This window comes from Corvus moneduloides, chromosome 2 (genome assembly GCF_009650955.1).
Source record: "Corvus moneduloides isolate bCorMon1 chromosome 2, bCorMon1.pri, whole genome shotgun sequence".
NCBI classification, from domain to species: Eukaryota; Metazoa; Chordata; class Aves; order Passeriformes; family Corvidae; genus Corvus; species Corvus moneduloides.
In genome coordinates this window covers 112,151,832-112,169,445 of record NC_045477.1, presented here as the reverse complement: position 1 = coordinate 112,169,445, position 17,614 = coordinate 112,151,832, and the positions used below count along the sequence as shown (strand labels likewise).

General features: G+C 35.1%; 1 protein-coding gene across 2 annotated transcripts in view; it reads right to left on the bottom strand.

Annotated features, from left to right (window-relative positions):
- IL1RAPL1 (interleukin 1 receptor accessory protein like 1) overlaps positions 1 to 17,614 on the bottom strand; it is a 711,140-nt gene that overhangs the window by 265,619 nt on the left and 427,907 nt on the right. For both annotated transcript variants that reach the window (XM_032100865.1, XM_032100866.1), the window contains exons 4-5: positions 7,158 to 7,344; positions 5,909 to 6,062 (exon numbers count right to left, since the gene is read on the bottom strand). In XM_032100865.1, the coding sequence (XP_031956756.1) occupies positions 5,909 to 6,062; positions 7,158 to 7,344 (341 nt within the window). The remainder of the gene's footprint in view (positions 1 to 5,908; positions 6,063 to 7,157; positions 7,345 to 17,614) is intronic.

Here is a 17,614-nt window from a genome sequence, read left to right as displayed (position 1 = left end):
TTCATATGTCTTTTATGTCTTTAGTAGTCACTAACACATTTTTGTGATAAACATTTTTGTCTGCAGCTTCTCTCTCTCTGTAGAATGGAGTTCATCTTAACAACTTCACTACACTAAACTGAAACAATGGGAAGCACAATCATGGTAACAACACTGTTTTTGTTTCAATATTCTCATATGACTCATGAAGAAAGGGAAATTGACTCACACAAATGAACTTTCATAACTTTGGAAATGTCATTTCCCTACTTTTTTTACTCTCACCTGATGTAATAAAATAGATTTGGTTGGAGTTATTATTTTAACCTTTAAGTCTTTAATTTTACAAACAAGATTGAAAAAAACCCTCAACATATTCAGGAAAAAAAAAAAAAAGACATCAGGTCTATAATAGTAATGCTGTGATTAGAAATAAGCAAAATTGGCATAATTTAACAATCGTATGCACAGTAATGCACTGGACTTCTTGCATAATATCTAATTTATTAATTTAAGTGGAATTCTTCATTTTGATTATGGAATAAGATTTTTTCTATTTCTTACCAATTATTGAAACACACCCCTAACTTTTACTGGCACCATATTATCCATAGGGAGTACAGGACTCCAGAAGAAGTCATGACTGCATCATCGACTATTAGAGGCCACGTCCTATCTGTTTTATTAAATAAGTTTTGACCATCCAGCTTTGTCTCCTTATTTGACTTACAGTCTAGAGGATCTTCTCTCTACCCTGACTATGATGGGAATAATCTCTGATAATTAAAATTGGTCTTTGTGAGCACCTCAATTCAGCATATCATGAAGGAAGAAATGCCAGAAAGTCACCAGCAGCAAGATTGAATATTAATCTGGAATTTTGTCTCCCTTTAACTTTTGCATCTCTTCTTTGGCTAAATTGCTGAAGCTGGTTTTCTAATTCATAATTTTAATTCATAACATAAATAACATGACATCATCTGCACTTCCTTTGAAGTAAAACACATAAAGCTTTGCTCATTGCTGTCTTCATATGAGGCTGGTTTGGAATAACCCTCTAAACTGATTTACAATAAATATGTTAAATAAACAATCATAGAGAACATTTTAATCAAACATCTACATAATGTTTTGATTATTATTACTCAAATGCACACAGGAAATTAATTTAGACCCTTGTTTTCAGGAGTACTAAAATGATTGCACTATAAAAGATCACTCATTTCTAATTTAAAAAAAAAACATTCATCCCATTCTACTGCCATAAATTTGGTAAACCTACAGGATTTTATGCATTTTAAAATGCTAGGTTAGGATTTCGAACATGCTGCTTTCATAATGAATCTGTTGTTTGCTTTATATTTTATTATTCTTTGCACAGAATAATGTTAAATAGAACTTCTATCTGAGTATGTTCTGGAATTGAATTTAATTAATGATGAACCAAAGGAAAGAACATCAGTTCTGATAATTATTAGGATCAGCTGAATCAAGGAGTCGCTGGGTACACTCAGTATGGTTTATCCCTGTCATTAACTTCAGAAACCAAGCAGAGTTTGCGCTAAAGCTATAAATGCCTGGAAAACAACCCTCTTTGTTCTTTAATACTTTTCTCACCTAGCACCTGCTAAAAATAAAGAGGAACATACTTATGGCAGCACCTCTCGGCATTGCGATTTATTGAATGAGAAAGAGCAGCACACCTGGAAAAAAATCGAAGCCAACTTTTTTGGGGAAAAAGATGGTGAACATTTTGTCTTATACAGTTAGAATACACTCCACTTGAAGCAGGCTACAACTTTCAAAGTATATGCTTGTGTGTGTGTGTGTGTGTCCCTTTCTTTGTTTTTTCTTTGGTTTTTTATTCACAATATATGGTGGCTGGCTGTGCATAAAACATCCACATGTCATGAGCTGTGAGGCAATGTATATAATTTATTCATAATTATTTCTTCATACTATTTATTTTTACAGTGATCTTTCCAGCCCTTAAAATACATACATACGTGTAGTCATTTAAGATTTCTTACTAAGCTAATGAAGACTAAATCTGTCAGAAAGCAAAAGAGACAAAACTTATTCAACATATCCCAAATTTTAAGCAACACTAAGAGTTGACTACTGCGTAACTGAAAGAGAAAAATTGCATTCCTTTTTTTGCCAAAAGAAACTAAAAATGAAAAAAAGTAATGGCTTGAAGATGGAAAAGAGTGAACTGGCACTTTCAAGGTTATTGCAGAAATTCGTTAAACCAAGCAGGCTGAATATAAATAATAAAAAATATATATTCCTATAGCTTGATTGTAAACATGCTGAAATCTGTAAATCTGAAATTGTGCTCATTCCAGCAGGAGTTTTTTTCAAGGGAACTTCTAGGGGTCTAATCATTGAATAAAGAAAATAAAGGGTATCTCTGAGGAAAGGCTTCAGGATTAAGAATCTACTGATTAGCTCTGATTCCATCTGCAAGATATAAGGTCTTCTTACTTTTAACAGAATGGAAGAAGTATTTTAATATTTAAAACTAAAACGGTCATGGAGGAAGTGAATAAGTAATGTTCCAACTGCAAGGCTGATGGGGTCTGTTGGTTTTGTGATGTTCATGATGGAGAACTATATTTTATTGCAGTAGGGACAGGTATATTCTCTCTCAGACACAGGCTGGACTTCATTTGACCTGGAGGAAACCCTTCAAAAGTGGAAAGAGTTTGCAAATGCCTTGGTACTATAATTAAAAAAAAAAAGAATACTATTAAACCTAGTATTTAAATAAATCACTGAAGGAAAATATTTTTGACCCATGTTGTGCACTATGACTAAACTAACACCATACTTTTCTAATAGGATTCTTTCCCAGTACTAAACATACTCTTAATCAAGTATGTCGGAGAGGGCAGGTATGCCTTAATTAAAATTCCATACATAAAAGAAAAACTGCTAATCTGAAGTATAAAAGCCTAGAAATGACTTTGTAAATTGGAGGACATTTTAGAATGTTTAATTGCATAACCACAAACCAAATAACCTACCAATTATGCTTTTTATGTGAATATTTTCATTAGTTACAAGCTAAAATAATCAGTGAATAATTTTTGTTTTGAAAAATGGTAATTTCTAAGTCCAACCTTAGAACAATTAGGAAATTGATTCAAATTACTAAGACAATAATATATTTTCAGTGTGAGATACAGATCTTCAAAAACATTTAAAAGTTTCCATTAAGATCAATGAAAAAACAACCAAACCCAAAACAAAACAAAAACCCCAAAAACAACAAACAAAAAAGTGAGCCATGAAATAGTTGTTACTATAAAGGTGTACCCAAGGTGGCACTGAGTGCTTATAATTTAAGCTAAGAAGGGGCAATTTTTTCTCATTTTTTAAAAGGTATGAAAGTTATCTTTTTCCATGGCTTATAGATTTTCAACTTCTATATTTAGATTAGATGGATACAGCCTATTAAGTGAGTTTGCTCTTTTTCAAAATGTGTGAATTCCCTTCTTATCTTTCAACTTTAATGAAAAATCAGAATATGAGCCATTCCACGTCTCACTATGAGGCACACAGGTATTTAGGTGTAAAGCACTGAGGCTATCATAACAAGAATATACAATACCAATATTGAAAAGAACGTGTGTATATAATTACATCCATAGTTAATAGTCTGTAAGGGCAGCAGGCTGCCCTACAGAAGACAGCAATTCTGCCAAAATGCATTGTGTGGGAAAAAGAAGGGAATCCTTAAGTGGGTGACCATCCACATTTGCCCAGAGAGAAGAAATGGTGAGGAACAGGTGTAACAAAAATTAGTAGTACTGTGAGTAAATCTATTTGCTTGTTCTATTTATTCACATAATATTATAAAGATAATATGAAGACCCACAGTACTACCAAAGGAGTTTACTAACTTGGAGGTTGTCCTTAAACTGCTGGGGTTTGCAGAGGTGGAAATTGAATATTTCCCTCCCTATGCATTCATTCATTTTTAGCACATCAAAATCAGCCAAGTCTCTTTCTGTCTCTGTCTAGTTAAACATTAAATACTGAACTCCTACCTACAGTATGAGCAATGAATTACATTTTTTTAAACTATTCCTACAAATAGTAACATGAATCTGCTTCCAATGCTTTTTTTTTTCTTTCTCTTTTCTGTCAGTCTGAGCCTGTTGAAATACTGCTGTGCAGTGGAACACCAGCCACAGGGACAGAAGGGGTCACTTAAAGATGCAGTGAATATGTACTCTCCAAGTCCAGGAATCAAATATTGCAAAAGATAATTGACAACCTCCTTCTGGTATGAATCACACACTTGAAGAACCTTTCTCTGCTTTCTTTATATCAGAGTCAATCAAACAGAGTATATGGATGTTTATTGTGAGATTAATCACTTGACAGTAATTGCCTGTCTGTACTGATCAAATAAATCAATGCTATACAACAACAAAGAGATCCTGCTTATTGAGCTTAAATAAATATGATTGATTACTTGTAATCTCCCAAAAGAACATAAACAGTATGATTTCCAGACTTATCTAATAGGAAAACTGCATTCCTTAATTCACTGTAATTTCTGTTAATGTGGAGGGAGAATGGGATACATTGAAACAGAAAACAAACTTTTCACCATTAAAGGAAATTTGCAAGTCAACCTAATGCTTAATATAAGTGTGTTACTAGTAGCTGGTGTGCCTCAGATTTATATATTAGATACAAAAAAGGATGAAGAGCAACCTATATAATTATTCTTGAAGATTTGTTTCTCGGTTTACTAGATACTTTGAAGGTGCAAGAACTCATACATGCAAGCCTCTTTGTCAACCACATGGATTTAGTTCACCTCTAATTTGCCAGGAAAATCCCCATTCTGCTTTTTTTTACAAAATATACCATGAAATTACACAGCATTACATAGATCATGAGGTACTCCTGCCTTCCATTGTAATCCTATAATTGTAAAAGCTCATTTTCTAACTTACATGTATGTTCAGCTATATGTTTTACATTACTGTACAATGGAGTTTAGAGGTCTGGTGAAGAACTGAAAATTCAATGGACCACTCTTTACACTGTTCTGCTGCTGTGGACATTACTATTAGAGTGTATAGTTTGTTTTCATTGATAATGGATCTTAAATAATGATATGGTAGTTTTAAAGGCAGGTTACATTAAATGCATCTTATGCAATTTCTGTTTGCTGAATTATAGTGTTTATTCATGTTACATAATTACTATGTGGAACTTGATACTTCAAAATGTTTTTGAAGCCAAGACTAAATGGATTAAAAAAATAATCAGACTAATGTAAAATAGATTAATTGATAACCACAGTGCATAACGATTGAGATCAGGAAGTTCTTGAAATACGAACTAGAGAAAGTAGGGAGAGAATAACAGTAAAAATGCTCCTGTCCCTTATCATGTGCTGCTCAAGCACCTGTCACACCCTTGCAATGGTCTCTCTGGGACGAGCTACTGCTCTGGGGTTGTGGCTACAGCTGTTCTCATGTCCAAAGAAAATTAGAGCTTGTAGCATGGAGTTACTGCTACACCTATTTTTATGTCCCAAGTAATTTAATCACATGACAGAGTAGGAAGAATTAATGATTTATTTTTTTTCTGTTAGAGTTCATGCTTTCTGAATTCACTTGTTCCTTGACCACACTTCCCACTCAATGGAGAGAGAGAGAAAAAAAAAAAAAAAAAAAAAAGCTGCCCACAAGCTTTTGGAACAGAAAAAAACCAGACTTGTCAAGGTATTACAGATACCACTGTGAAGTATTCAGGACAGCTTTAATGTATCAACCATTCATACCTAGGCACACAGCAAAGTTGTGTGCAAATGGTACGACTCAAAAACACCCAACTTGAACCACAATATTCAGTGGGCTTTTTTTCCTAAATAAAAGAGATAGAAAGAGCCTGTAATTACCTGTAACCGTCAACTCTGTCGTTCTTCTGACAACAAAGAATCCATATTTTAGCTCACAAGTGTAATTTCCAATGTCATCCTCTCTAACTTCCCGAATGACAAGAGTGTCCTTTTTAAACACAATACTTGATCTCCACGTCTTTGACTTGCATTCCTGTTTAAAGAGAATATAAAACTTCAGTGATTGCATTCTTACACTTAAACTGGACCACTGTGGACAATGCTACCCAAAGCCAAGGTGGCTAGGCAAGAGCCCCGGCTAGTTATAAATTTATATAAACTAAATATCTAAAAATCCACTCTATTTAGGTGTTGATTAAAAAGAATTTTATTAGCTGATTTGATATTTATGCCTCTGGCAAGAAAAGGGAGTTGATTCCTTTGGTGGGTTTTTTTTTTTTTTAATATTATTTTGCTGAGTGGCTCCTATTTAATTTATTTATTTATCATTACATTTATGTCTGCAATCTATGACTTTGATATTACCAGCAGCTCAGGCTGCAGAGGATAATTATATTTTTCTTTTTAATTCAATTAAAAAAATATATAATTAAAAAATGTAGAGAAACAGAAGAAGATGAGAATGAGGAGAAATAAGGATGCTATATATCTCTTTCTAAAAACATCTTAGAATCAACACCCTCTGAACCTAGAAAAGGTGCATTCTTAATCTACAAAAATATTTTATTACAGACACAAATTCTAAGATGAGAATAAGCAAATAGTTGGCTACATTTCTCCTATCTTAGATATGCTATCAGTTAATTTGGACATTAACTTTCCAGGCCATACAATTTTACTTTTTAGGTAGCATAGCCTTGTATACCATAATAAATTGTCCTGCACTGCCACCAGGCAACACTATTTGCAAGAACTTGGCCCTTAAGTAATGATCTAGAAATCAGTACACAATATTAAATAAAGTTATTTATAAAAAAACAATGAAATTATATATGCAAATATAACTTTAAGTATATATATAGAAAGCAAAGTTTTGGTAGTCCTTGCTGAATTTTATTCTGCAAAATTAAGCTGTTCATTCAGGTAAAGCATGCATAGGTATCTTATAAAGTTTACCAAAGGAAGCATTTGAATTTCATCTCTAATGAGTTCATTCTTTTCTATCATTGGTTCTGTTGTTTTTTCTTGATGAAATTTTAAAAAATCAAAGTTTCATAACACTTTTAGATCAAGAAAATCATAAGAACATAATATATTTTTTAAGCTATAAATCTCTTGCAGTCCTTACCTTGTACCACAGAATTTCAGGCTCCCTAAATGGAAATAAAAAATCCTCAATTTCAGGACATGAGATTTCCTTGCTTTTGCTAAGTTCAGCTTTTTCAAAATATTTCATCTTTGAATTGTAGCAGAGTCCAGTGTCATTTTCACCCACCGTCAGCGAAATGGACACTTTCATACAGTAAGTTGAGTTTCTGTAATGCAATAAAAATAGAAAGAAAAGTCTAATATGAAAAAAAAAATAAATGCCAATGTACATGAAATTGGTTTTCATTTGAAGCAAAATTTAGGAAATCTGACATATTTTGTGTCTGTTTTATAGCTGGCCACCATAGTTATGCTTCTTTCTCTTGACTAATTACAATATTTAGAAGGCATTGGTTGGCCTTACTCTGTAACTAAGGGTTTGTCTCTCCCTTTCATCAAAATCCTTCTAACATTAGTGTCATTACTGTATATTTGAGAACAATTTCCCCAAAAATAAGTAAACAACAAAAGATCCATGTATTTACCAGTGAAACTAGACACACAGTCTGCTCACAGACACCATTATGGCAGCTCTCAGGGTTGGAGACACCATTTTGTGGTACCACAGGAAAATGACAAATTGGAACTCAAGCAACACACCAAGAGCCACATATTCATCAGCTCTGAGCATGCCTTAAAATGGAAGTGGCAACGTTTTGCAGCCTTAATTAAAAAGAATCTTGTGATTAATTATAGAATGAAGGATGTTTCAATCCAAGGCAAGGCACTGCCAATTCGTTGACCGTAGCCTTCAATGCCCATACTCCCAGGACAAAATGTTCTGCATTACCCACAGATTTCATGAGCTTGTGTTCTCTCCTCAAACTTGTTACTACATCTGCTTCTGGATGTTGATAAGCAAGGCAGCCAGAGAATAGTGAACTTTGTCTGCCTTCCCACATTCCACTATGTGATTCAATCAGGAAAAAAGACAAAATTACTTGAATTGATTTTCTTTTCTTTTTCATTTGAGTTTCCAGGTGGGGAGCAAATGAGTGTATAAAGTTGAGTACTCCCCAGAAGCACACTGTGATGGTGTAAGATTTCTCTCCTACTGTTTCGTAAATGCATTTTACCCCTGACCTGCTGACAGAAGATCCTGCAGAGAGCACTGAGGAAACATTCATCTCCTTATCACCATTCTCAGCCTCTATAAGCTGATTGCTTATTTATAATGGACTTGTGTGTATCAGACATGGCAGAATCTCAAAGATCAATTTCTTAATATCTGTTTCCTTTTTCTGTTCGATAAGAGGGGATAGAAATGCTTAAGGATAAAGAATAAGAAAACTCAATTCAAAGAACTCTAGAGTCCAATTTCTTACAGAAAATGTAACTCTGTAAGTAACTATCAAATTAGAAAAGAGTCTTAGAAACATAAATTCTTGAACAGAATGACCCTTAGCTATTGATCTGATTCATGGGCAAGGAAAACAAACACAAAATTATTTCCTTATAATGAAGCAGTAAGTATAATCTGTTATCGTGTTCAAGAATCTGGCTGTGTAAAGAAAATAAAGTTGTTTAAGCTTTATGCAAATCAAAGAATGGATCCACTGAATATTGAACAGTCTTGCTGCTTTTAAGCTGGTAAAGAGCCAATTTCCATTCTTACTTGTACATGTAATTAAAAATCACTGATTTTTAAGGAATACTTTTCATTAGTGTACCTTAGGTTATTTCTCCATTAAGGTGTCACTTGGAATATTTTATTTTTTTGTTTATCATGTGTCTTGAAAATACCATAAAAAGTAACTTAATTATGATTTTCCAAATTGGAAAAATGCTTTTCCTTTGTTCTTGGAAGACTTATGCCTTGGAAACAGGTTCTGAACAATTCATCAAGCTCTGAGGTTTCAGAGTAAGCTAACTAGATGAGAGTATCCTGTTATTGGATGACAGCAGTATATAGGGAGCTGTTTGGCTATAAAATTTTCACATTTAAATATTCTCTTTAATTCCTTCCCATGTGTTTAAGCATCATGTTTGTTCATGTTACTAAATCTCATTATTTAAATATTTCTAGAAGGACATGGCAGGGGAAAAAAAAGGGAGGACAATTTACTGCCTTCCCAGTCTCTGAAGAAGCAAGGTAAGTAAAATTTTTGCATAGGCATCCTTCAGTATTCACAGTGAATTGTGCAAAAATTATGATTTAATGTTTTGATGTACTAAAGAACTCTGTTCTGCAACAGTGACAATGTCAATTGCCAGAGACAGAATTCTATCTGAAGCACATCCAAGTTTCCATCGCAACAGCAGATCCTTTAGCAGATGCAGCTAAGGCTTCCTGCTCCATAAGAGAAGCATTCTGGAAATGTTTCAGAATGTTTAAATTCATTGTTTGAAGTGATCTTTCTAAACTGTCAGATACAAGATACTGAAAAATTTTGGGTAGATTTTTGTCGGCTGAGTTCACGACCAGAATTTTCTCTCAAAATCCCAAAGTATCATCAAAAAAACCTACAGTTTCAGATGCCCACTGGTGACACAGACTTCCTTATTTCAATTCTAAATACTAACTGCACTGTCAATCTGACTCATCTCACACTCTGTGTTGGAAACCAAGGCTGTTGGGATGAAACAAAACTCAAAGAGGCTGGTACAGAAGGCAGAGCAACACAAATAGTATAAGGTAAGAAAACAAAGCTAATAGGCTCAGAGTACAGAAAGAGAGAAAGAAAACTAAATAGTCCCTGGGTAGGAATGAAGGAGGGAGTGATTTTGCTGATTACTGCTAGAGCATGAAGGATACAATAGATGTCAAACATCTCAGGTAGCAGAAAAAGCAGGCAGCAGAGCCCTCTGGAGCATACACATACTGTTGAGAGTAAAAAATGCTCATGTGTTAGAAGTAAGAAAGTTTTCCATATGTCTCTTACTAGAGGGACCAGATAAGAAACAAATAAAACAAATGAAAAACCCTTCGACATGAGCTTAAGGAATTTCAATAACTGGCGTTAGCTAAACTAACTGTGGTTTAACTCAAGTTATCATGTGATACTTTTGGTGGGTTTCTTTTGTTAGTTTGTTTGCCTTTATTTTTTCCTGAACATGGTGATAAGAAGAGGTGACAAATTATTGAATTAGTTTTTCCCTAATCTGACCGGTCACAAATGTTTGCAAGTATAAAATTAGCTAGAAAGTTTTTGTGCATATAAATGACGTTTTCATTTTCATCTTTTATTCAATGGATTTTCAAGTGCTAAAATAATGAGATCTAAAAGTACAAAATACAAAACAGGAAGCCAAAAGCTGTTTGGTAATTTTATTTAAGACAAAAAATCCATTTAAATTAAATTTATCTTAAAATGAAGTCAAATTAACAGGTAACAGAGAGAAAAGGAGAAGCAAGGAGACACAAGTACAGACAAAAGAATGCACACAGACCAAAAATAGCTTCTCTAAACTTTACCTTTTGCAACATTCACATCTACATTTAAAGGAATTGCTTAGAGAATTAAGCACTTAAATCATGGTTTCTTTATAAATATATCTCTAAAATGGGCCAGATGTGTTTATGCTTACAAAACTCTGCTTTTTTTCCTCATAAAAACACCTCTGGTAATTGTCAATTTCCTCTACAGCCTCAGCAGTAGATTTTTACAGCTCAGTTCTGTCCAGGAAGCATTCCTCATCATCCCTATTCATAACAGAAGGGAAAGTGGGACTCTTCCCATTACTTGTCCACTCCAGTGCTTTGTCATCATACTCTTTACCAGAGTAAACAAACTGGGGAGCAAACAGCTAACCAGAAAATTTCTCCAAAGTTTCTCCTCATCATACAAACTGAGTTGGAAAAGTAGTTTTATTTCCAGCTCCTTTTAAACTGGAAATTTAAAAAAAAATCTGAGAAAACTCTTTTCTTTGCAGTTTTATTTTAAATTTTAGTAAGTGAGCTTAGCCACTGATGTCCATATCCACTTTCTATAAATGGTCCGCCACATTTCCTGGGCAAACTTTTGTTGACATCATTAATTAGTTTTTTCATGATTTTGCAGAAACAATTTTGCCCTTTTTAAGTCCAAGTAACTTCTGTTAGAGTTATTTGGATGCCTGAAAGCTGGAGAGTAAAGCATTCATTCAAGACCGAAACAAAAACACTTTATTGACAATCTACTCGTGCTCTTGGCCCGTAGCTCCAAGGGCTCTTTGTGAGCTTTAAAACTTTTGCACAAAAATTTTTAAAGCCTCTACATAGCAGCAGGGTTTTTTGAGGACACGCCTGAGGCCTTGGGCATGTGGTGAGGGAGGAAGGCCAGTGTACCACAGGGCAGCCAGGATTGCTCTCATGCACTGAGGGCTCCTTGGTGGCAGGATCTGATGGCCCCAGCAGGTGGCTGCCCCCACAGCGGCTTCTGGCCCATTTCTCCAGGACAGCAGTTCACAAACTTTATATACAGTATCCGCTTTTATTGGATTTAGGTTTTGTTTGTTGTTTGGGGCTTTTTTCCCCAAACTCTGGAATGGCTGACTCCCACACTCTCTGACTCAGATATCTGAAATCACAGATATCCCTCACCACATGCCCAAGGCCTTTTCCACAAAGCTTCCAGATCCAACAGAGCTGCAAGTGCTAGGGCAGTGCTTCAGGCATGGGGAAAAGAGAAGTGGAGGGAGATGGACAGAAGCAGGCTGGAATTTTCCTCTGTGCCTTAGAAATTATCTCCTGCTTCCGTACCCTGGGGGGCCAACCCAGTTTGGAAACTGCTTTTGACCTCAATTGAATTACATAAGCACTGATTTCTTCCCTCAAGGGTCACCTAATTATATGCATGATACTATGAAATAACCCAGTGCACACGAGCCTCCAGGACTATTTGAATATCAATACTCTGCAAGATACTTGTTTTAATAGGTTTGAATTAAGACACACCAGAAAATACTGTTTAGTTTTAATGCCCGCTCCCATTCTTGGAAGCCAAACCTTCACATTTAATCTTTTCCTGATAGAAGTGGTATGCACTGCCATCCTGAGTTTCCCCTTCACTCCAAACCTGTCAAAAGAGAATGTCAAAAATGCCAAGTCTAACTGCATTAGAATAATGCCTTCCTTGTGTCAGAGGGAGCTACGGACGGAAAGGCCTTTTATTGATGTTCTGAACAATAAAAATTAAATAAAATTTAGCCTTTACAAAGGGAAATTAACTTTCTCACCTTTATAATACCCTAGAGCTTCTTTTTTAGGTAAACTAGAATAAAAATGTACATTTTTATGTTATTGATTTTTCTGTATTATCTCCTTCTTTTTTAAAGTCAACGTGAAACATTTCTTTATGAGAACTGGAATCAATCTGTTATTGATTTCCACATTTTATTAAAACATCACTTTCTTAGTACAAAATACTCAAACAAAATTATGACAATAACATTAATTACGAACTTGTACTGTCAATTACATGGAAAGCAAAAATACACAAAATTAACTAATTTCCCCATCAAAAATTCTTTAACATTAAAGCTTTCCTTCAGATACATTAAAAGAAAAACGTCCATAATCTTACTCTACAGGAAAAAAAAATATTCCTATAATGTAACTCTGTCTGTACTTCTACAGTATATGAATATAAATCTAAATACATTTTATTTGAAGTTAAAGCTTTCTTACAGAGAAAATGTGTCTATGTGCCTATACATACATACCTATAAACTGGTCATATGGGTATATTGGGGATTTCAATAACTGAAAAATTAATACCAGGGGTATGTGATTCAAGAAAATTAACACATAAAAATTTTAATATAAAAATTAGTATACCTATGTGTTATTCAGTATGAGAAATGTTCAATTTTAAAAACAACTTCCTATTAAACTATTTGGTATTGGAACTTCAGAGAATAGCACTTATATATGGATTGCAGGTAAAAATGCTAGAGGTAATTAAAAAGGATAGCAATTAATCAAAAAAGCATTGTACTGCACAGGACATATAGGGTGAGTAAAATAGGGATTGCCACTAGTCTAAATTTAATTGTACATTTGATATTTTAGTGCTAGTTACAAATTTAGTGCTAAATTACCTACTCATTTCAGCAAGACTTCCCAGGATTGTTAGTGAAGAAATTTTGGGCCAGTGAGTCATAAAGTGCTAAAATGGAGACGTATCAGAATGATACTAAATGTTTTCACTGCAGCGGATCAATGTATATTTCCAGAGGAGATAGAAGTATGAAGAGCTGTGCAAAAGTGTAACCTTACAGATGAAAATCCCTTTAGCTTTCAACAGACTGCAGTAGGGAGATAATACCGTAGCATGAAATGCCTCTAGGTATACTATCTCCTCATAATTCAGCAGATGATGGCACTTGCTTTTTCTTGGGAACCAATGATCCTGGAGTAATTTTTATACCCTCACTTAGCACCATATGCCAGAATAGCAGAAATGCTTCTTTCGAAAATTACAAGTTAATAGAGTTTTGTTATTCCTCCCATTTCTTTCACTTATAGAATCATAGAATCACAAAATGCTTGAAATCGGAAGGGAACTCTGGATGTCATCTGCTCCAACTCTCCTGATCAAGTAGAGCTACTTAGATCTGCTTGCCCAGGAGTGTGTTCAGATTGCTTTTGAATATCGCCAAGGATGGAGACTCCACAACTTCCTGGGCAACCTGTGCCAGGGTTCAGTCACCCTCACAGGGAAAAGTGTTTCCTGTTGTTCAAATGGAATATTCTGTGTTCCAGTTTGTGCCCATTACCTCTAGTGCTGTCACCAAGCAGCACTGAAAAGAAGCTGGCTCCATCCGGTTGGCACCCTCCCTTCAGAAATGTATATCCATCAGCAAGATTCTCCTGCTCCTTCTCCAGGCTAGAGTCCCAGCCCTCCCAGCCTGTGCTCACAGCAGAGATGCTCCAGTTCCTTTATCATCTTCATGCCTCTTCGTTGGACTCTGTGTTTTTCTTGCACCAGTGAGTCTGGAACATGACACTGTACTCCAGTGGTGTCACCACTGCTGAGTAAAGAGGAAGGGCCACCTCGCCTGGTGTGCTGGCAATACTTTGTCTAGCGCAGCACAGCTCATCATTAGCCTTTTTTGTTGCAGGGGCACATTGCTGGTTCATGTTCAACTGGGTTTTCACCAGAACCCCCAGGTCCTCTTCTGCAAAGTTGCATATAGTGTTGTTCATGGAAAATCTGTTTTCTTGGGTGGTTTTTTCACTCACAGGGGATGGATGGGAACCATTGAACAAAAAACTAGTTTTTCCAAGTATTACATTAAAAGTACATAAAAAAAATTTTGGTTGGAATGAGAATGACCAGAAAAAATGCAGACTTTTTGAAGGTAGAGGTCCTTAAAATTATGTTTATGGTATGGTGCTCCAGAGCCTGCTCAAGCAGCTGTGCTTCTGTGTTCAGGAACAATTGAGTGTTACTACATCCTGATGACTCAGAAGGTCAACACATACTGGAATATCTTTATCACCAAATCATTCCTTTTGCAAATACAACTGGCCTTCTTTTATAGTACTAAAACTGAGAACATTTTTGAAAACGTGGTGCTGCTGAATGGCTTCTCCCTTGTTCCCTCTTTTTGCTTGATGAATTCACACAGTTCTCAGATAAAGATAGATCCTGTCATTCAGTCTCAAATGCTAAGTTAGTTTTCTGTTCAGCTGTCAAGCAGATACATAAAGAATATCCCATGAAGGTATCTGTCTTGTTTCTGAATGATTAGATATTTATCTGTTGCTAACTCTGCATGAGTGTGTTCTTTTCCAAATAGAAAGGTTACTCATTAAAGGTAGATATGTACCAAGATATCCAACAATTGCATTTATTATAGATATTAGAAGAACGACATTTGCATATGAATAATATTCCCTTGAAATCTCTCCATAATTCTTTCCCATATCTACCCAGTAAAAATGGGAATATATAAAAAATCATCACATTTATTAGGTTTAAGGTTATTTCCTAGCATACTGATGACACTTTTCCAGACTCCTGAAAATTCTTTAATGGGATTTAATGAATATTCTGAATTTAAAAACCTAAATAGTTCCTAGATTTAAGCTCCTACATTTGTTAAAAAAACCCAACCCCCCCAAAAAAAACCAACAAAAAAACCCTAAGCAAACAAACCCCAAACAAAAAATAAAACAAACCCCAACAGTTTTAGTCATGCTTGTTTTACACCTACTTTCCTAAGAAGAAACAGCAATTCAGAAATCAGTCAGTCTTCCATACCAGTCAGAGGATTTAAAAGAAGACAGTAGTATGACACCTCACAGATAAATGTAAGAGCATTGCTGTGTGCAGACTGAGCTAGAACTCAAAAGAAAGTGGCAATTTTCTGAAGAAAGGTCAGTCTTTGGAAAAACATAACCTGCTACTAAAGCAGAAATTTAGAAATGTGCAAGAATTTTTATGAAATTTATATAACTGAAGACCTCAGAGCAAGTCCTGAATTTCCAAAGGCATCAGGATTTGAAGGGACAAATCAATAAACAAAGGGATATAACACAATTTGGATTTTTCCTTCATTTGAGGACAATAAAGGACAAAGGAGACTTATCTATTAATCATTTTTGACTGTGTTCATATGAACATATTCCCTTAGAATAGTTTCCAAAATTGCCTCAGTGTGATCTGTAACGATGCAATAAATATTTTTATTTCACTCTAATTTTAAGCTCTAAGATGTGATCTTGATACATTTCAGGCTGTAGCTGAAGATCAGAGTTATGGAAGCCCAGGCAATATAAATCAGTATTTGCATTATGTTCATATCAACAGTATCCCTGAAGACAAACAAGGGCAAGCAAGGACTTCCACCCACCCCAGCTACCAACTCTGCCCAGCATTGAAAGTACTGGTTCTCAGTTCAGCTTCCAGAGCTTCTATACAGTTTGTATGCCTGGTCTTAAAGGTATTAAACCCCATCTTTATGTCCATAGAGTCAAAGGAAATTGCAGAAAAATAATCATTCTTACAGAGAAGTAAAAAGAGCTCAGTGAGCCATTTTAGATAAACATTATTTAAGGATCTTTGGAAATATTTTCTTGAAGAGGCTGGGACAGCCAGAGGAGCACGGTTTTTGTTGTAAGGCTTTCAAAGCATGAGTTTTTACTCCATGCTAAAGAATTATTAATTCATTTCTTCTACAGGATCCTCAAAAAAATTAATTCTTGTTTTCCTCAGCATAATGTAAAAAACCAACACCCGTGGACCTTCACGCCTAATGTCACATTTCCATCTCCAGTGACTGAACCTAAGTACACCATGACACATTTGAGAATTCAGCAGAGAGTCAAGTTTCAAGTATATGAAATTATACTATTATTTGTCCCATATTATTATCTACCATCAAGGTAAACAACTCTGATGTGACAAATGAAAAGGTTTCAGAGGCATCACCTGCCCAAACAGAGTATGAGGATTAAGGTAGGTGCCTGACACCATAGCTATATATTTTAATTTCTTGATTTAGCTTTCAAGCTTGCTGCTTGTCATCCTCAGAAGCATGAATCACCCAGAATATCCAAACATGAAAATCCAAAGTCATGTGAACAGCAGCAATATGTATGAGAGAATTTTTGCACAGTAGTTTTGAATAATTTCACCTAAATCAAGTGTGCTCACGTAAGCTATTTTCATTTCACAAAAATGAGGTTTGCTTTACACATTTTAATTCATATCTCAAACATAAAAGGTAAACTGAACAAGTTTAAATACATTTCAGATAATTGAAAGTCATTTCTTTTTCAGTTGGACTACGATGCAACAGTCATGTGCCAGAGTACACCTCCTTTCAGCACAGATGCAGGAGGGACGGTAGCAGACACCTCTCTCATACATATTTTTTCTTGGTGGTGGACTCACAGAAAAGTCCACTTCATTTGTCAGAAATGCAGAGTCTTCACTTTGGATTGTCTGGCTGCTTCCTCCTATAGCAGGACACAGCTTCCAGCTGGGCTGGTGCTGCCAGCTTAATCATCTGCTGTTCTTTGTCACCTAGCTTCACCCACAAATTCCCCACTACCTAAATATAGGAATAGCTGTATAACAAAGTTTAGTTCCATTTATAAATACATTATGGATCAAACCCCTGCCATCAGTTTTTACAATAGGTACAGAAAGAAAGAATATATAAACTCCTTATGAATAGAAAACTTAACCTATATATATATCATTTATATACCACATTTTCTGGTTTCTATTTTTGTTTCTGCAGTCTATTTCAGTTACTTTTTTTCTTCATATCGGGAAAGAACAAAGAGAGCATGGGAATTCCTGTATTGATTAAACACTGTCACATTTTTCATGGGTGAATTAATATCCATTTACAAGTATTTTAATATTCAGAGCAATCTGAATTAAATAGCTATTTTCTTGACATTTGTTCAGAAACACTTCTGCTTACACTCTTGATGTCTTTGTCAGAGTCAGGTGAATCTATTTACCAGAGAGCTGAGGAGAGGCTGCAGCACATGCA